Source organism: Frieseomelitta varia, unplaced genomic scaffold (assembly GCF_011392965.1).
Source record: "Frieseomelitta varia isolate USP_RPSP 00005682 unplaced genomic scaffold, Fvar_1.2 scaffold_6, whole genome shotgun sequence".
Taxonomy (NCBI): domain Eukaryota; kingdom Metazoa; phylum Arthropoda; class Insecta; order Hymenoptera; family Apidae; genus Frieseomelitta; species Frieseomelitta varia.
In genome coordinates this window covers 38,852-42,506 of record NW_025110367.1, presented here as the reverse complement: position 1 = coordinate 42,506, position 3,655 = coordinate 38,852, and the positions used below count along the sequence as shown (strand labels likewise).

At 33.0% G+C, this 3,655-nt stretch overlaps 2 protein-coding genes across 2 annotated transcripts in view; one reads left to right on the top strand and one right to left on the bottom strand.

Moving 5' to 3' along the window:
• LOC122534458 (5-hydroxytryptamine receptor 1-like) overlaps nt 1–3,655 on the bottom strand; it is a 46,423-nt gene that overhangs the window by 18,320 nt on the left and 24,448 nt on the right. The gene's annotated exons all lie outside the window — the stretch shown is intronic.
• LOC122534457 (26S proteasome non-ATPase regulatory subunit 1-like) overlaps nt 460–3,655 on the top strand; it is a 7,725-nt gene continuing 4,529 nt past the window's right edge. Inside the window, exons 1-2 of the mRNA XM_043665096.1 lie at nt 460–874; nt 3,279–3,631. Coding sequence (XP_043521031.1) covers nt 475–874; nt 3,279–3,631 — 753 coding nt within the window. The 5' untranslated portion in view covers nt 460–474. The remainder of the gene's footprint in view (nt 875–3,278; nt 3,632–3,655) is intronic.

The following is a 3,655-nucleotide window of genomic DNA, read 5'->3' as shown; positions in this document are numbered from 1 at the left end:
CCAATATATATATTATTATATATAGTATATTCTAATATAATAATAATATAATACAATCGTCATTAAAATAAATAACGTTGACACAATACATCCTAATCCCAATTATTTATCAAACACAACAAATATATGCATAATATATTCCAATATATATTATTATATTATATAATATATATTCCAATATATTATTATATATAGTATATTCTAGTATAATAATAATATAATACAATCGTCATCAAAATAAATAACGTTGACACAATACATCCTAATCCCAATTATTTATCAAACACAACAAATATAACGCGACGATACATGAAGTAGTTTACGCAGATATATCTGTATCACTCCATTTGTCGAACAACTCTCGCGTGTTTCAAACTGGCGGATGTCTGACTTTAACTGAACATTCTCGAGAACTCTCCTCCCCGTGATCGATGCGTCTCGCGAATGCAACGCCGCATCGTGCGAGTCGATCTCATGCGTCATCCCTCAGACACGTGCCAGCCAACTGACAGGAAACTTCGTCTCGTTTGTTTTCGCAGAACACCGGAGCAATGTCCCAGCGTGGTCTCGTTGCTGGCGGAGAGCTACAACCCCCATGTAAGATACGGTGCGGCGATGGCACTGGGAATCGCGTGTGCCGGCACCGGCCTCAAGGAAGCCATAGCACTGCTCGATCCAATGACGAACGATTCGGTGAACTTTGTCCGCCAGGGCGCCCTGATCGCCTCGGCGATGATACTGATCCAGCAGACCGAGGCGACCTGCTCGCGGGTCAAGGATTTCCGTGCTCTGTACGCGAAGGTGATCGTGGACAAGCACGAGGACGTGATGGCCAAGTTCGGCGCCATCTTGGCGCAGGGGATCATCGACGCAGGTGAGTTTCTGCTGCACGTTTCCAGGAAACTACCAAGTTTCAGTGGAATTTGTTTTCTTTTTTTTTTTTTTTTTTTCGCGGTGTTTGAAATCGATGAAATGATGTGTTTTTTTTCTTTTTAAATTAAATAAACGCGACACCGATCGTTAAAGGATTAGACATTGCGAGTTACTATAGTTGTTCGTATTCGTATATTTTATTCGTTTTAATGTTACAATCTGGCACGTTGTCGCTACGCTGTTAACCGATTGCGGACCATAACGAGTGGCCAGACCGTGCGGAATAATTCGGTCGCTTTGTTAGTTTTGAGCTCGTCGGTATATCGCTGGATAGAAATTATTGAGAAGTGATAAATTTATCATTTGTTTGGCCTGGGTTATATTTAATTGTATTATATATTTAAACTGGGTTATACTTAATTATTATATATTATTATATATTTAATATTATATATTTTACGTAACTATATTATGTATTATATAAATATATTAAATATAATATACTTAAGTATATTATGTAAAGTTATAAATATATTAAATATTAATTATATAAGTTATACTTAAATATATTATGTATTATATAAATATATTAAATATACTTTAGTATATTATATAAATATATTAAATACACTTTAGTATATTATATAAATATATTAAATACACTTTAGTATGTTATATAAATATATTAAATATACTTAAGTATATATAAAGTTATATAAAGTTATAAATATATTAAATATTAAATATATAAGTATAAATATATTATATAAGTATATTATATACTAAATACTTAAAACTGAGAAAATATTGCAATTCTCGATCCACGTGGCACGTTATTCCAAGGTAGTTAATATTCCCAAGTTTCTAGTTCGTATATTCATTTCATTCTTACAATATCGCACACATTCTTAAGTAATTTGGAAAACTATGTTGCACGACCAAACTTCGGCAAACTTTCGATTGTTAACGTTTCATTTTCGATCTTAACAAAAATTAACCCGTTAGTTGCAAGTAGAATCGTTGCACTTTGTGCAGGTCAGATTGAACAATAAGAGTCGATAAGAGCCTGTCCATAGAGCGAGAATATAATACAGAGATCGGAGATTCTTTCGAGGCTTCTTGCCCTCTTGTCGACAGGAAATGGTGAAATCCAAGCTTCCAGTTTATCGTTGGGGCGTTGTTTGAAAGATAGGTCGGAAGCTGATCACTTTCTGATGGTTGGAAAGTGTTCGATGCAGAGATTACGAATTTGTTTCGTCACGGTGCTGGTTATTTCTCGGTCCGATTGGTTCAGATTGGCTCCGCGAAATGTGTTCGGTTTCTCTTTGTGATGCGACGAGACTGTTTCACATAACGAACGTTCGAATTTCTTTTATACAACGTGCTCGAAATTTCATTCTCTGTCTTTATTTTAAAACTTCTCTCAGTTTATTCATTTCCAAATAATTCTAGACTTTATTTATTTATTTTAAACGTAGATTTATTTATTTTAAAGAATGTTGGAGAACTTTCTGTTTTCAAATTAATAGTAAATAATAGTGAGTAATAATTCCGTATGATATAATAATATATAATTTATAATATATGCTATAATTATATTTTATACATTATACTTTATATATTATATATTTCTTTTTATATTTAATATATATATATATATTATATATATTTTATACATTATATATTATATAAAATATAATTATATAATATAATGATATACTAATATATAATTATAAATATATTTATTGAATAATATAGTATATAATATATAATTTTACGTAACACATTTTAACTGTTGTTAAATTAATAGTAAATAATAGTGAGTAATAATTCCGTATGATATAATAATATATAATTATATAATATATAATATATGTTATAATTATATTTTATATATTGCATTATATGATTATATATTATATTTTATACATTATATTATATAAAATATAACTATATAATATAATGATATAATAATATATAATTATAAATATATTTATTGAATAATATAATATATAATACATAATTTTACGTAGCACAATTTTATGTAACATTTTAACTGTTTTTAAATTAATAGTAAATAATAGTGATTAATAATTCCGAATGATATAATAATAATAATAACAAGATAATAAATAATAATTCCAAAGATGCTGCACAAAGAAAACACCCACAATTTAATGACACCTCCTCACTTCCTCATCTCCTGCAGTGAATTAAAGTTCAACAATCCAATATCCGTCGCATAGTTTAACCCAGAAAAAAAAAAAAAACAAAAGACCAATGCACCTCGTAGGGTGTTGAACGATAACAGTTGCCGCGATAGCGAGGCAAATCTCTGTTTAAATTCGATTCCGTTGATTCTCCGGGAAAATACGAGGAGCATTTGCATATTCAATTCGTTGCAGGTGGCCGTAACGTGACGGTGTCGTTGCAATCAAGGACCGGTCACACGAACATGCTGGCGGTGGTCGGCGCGTTGGTGTTCACCCAGTATTGGTACTGGTTCCCGTTGGCCCACTGCTTGGCACTGGCGTTCACGCCGACTTGCCTAATCGCTCTGAACGCCCAGCTGAAAATGCCGAAGCTGGAGATACGCTCGAACGCCAGGCCGAGCGTGTACGCGTATCCGGCGCCCCTCGAAGAGAAGAAACGCGAGGAAAGGGAGAAAATCACCACCGCTGTCCTCAGCATCGCCGCCAGAGCACGGCGTCGCGAGACCGAGAGGCGTGCTCGCGACTTGCACGAGAAAATGGAAGTGGTGAGCATTTTTTTTTTTTTTTTT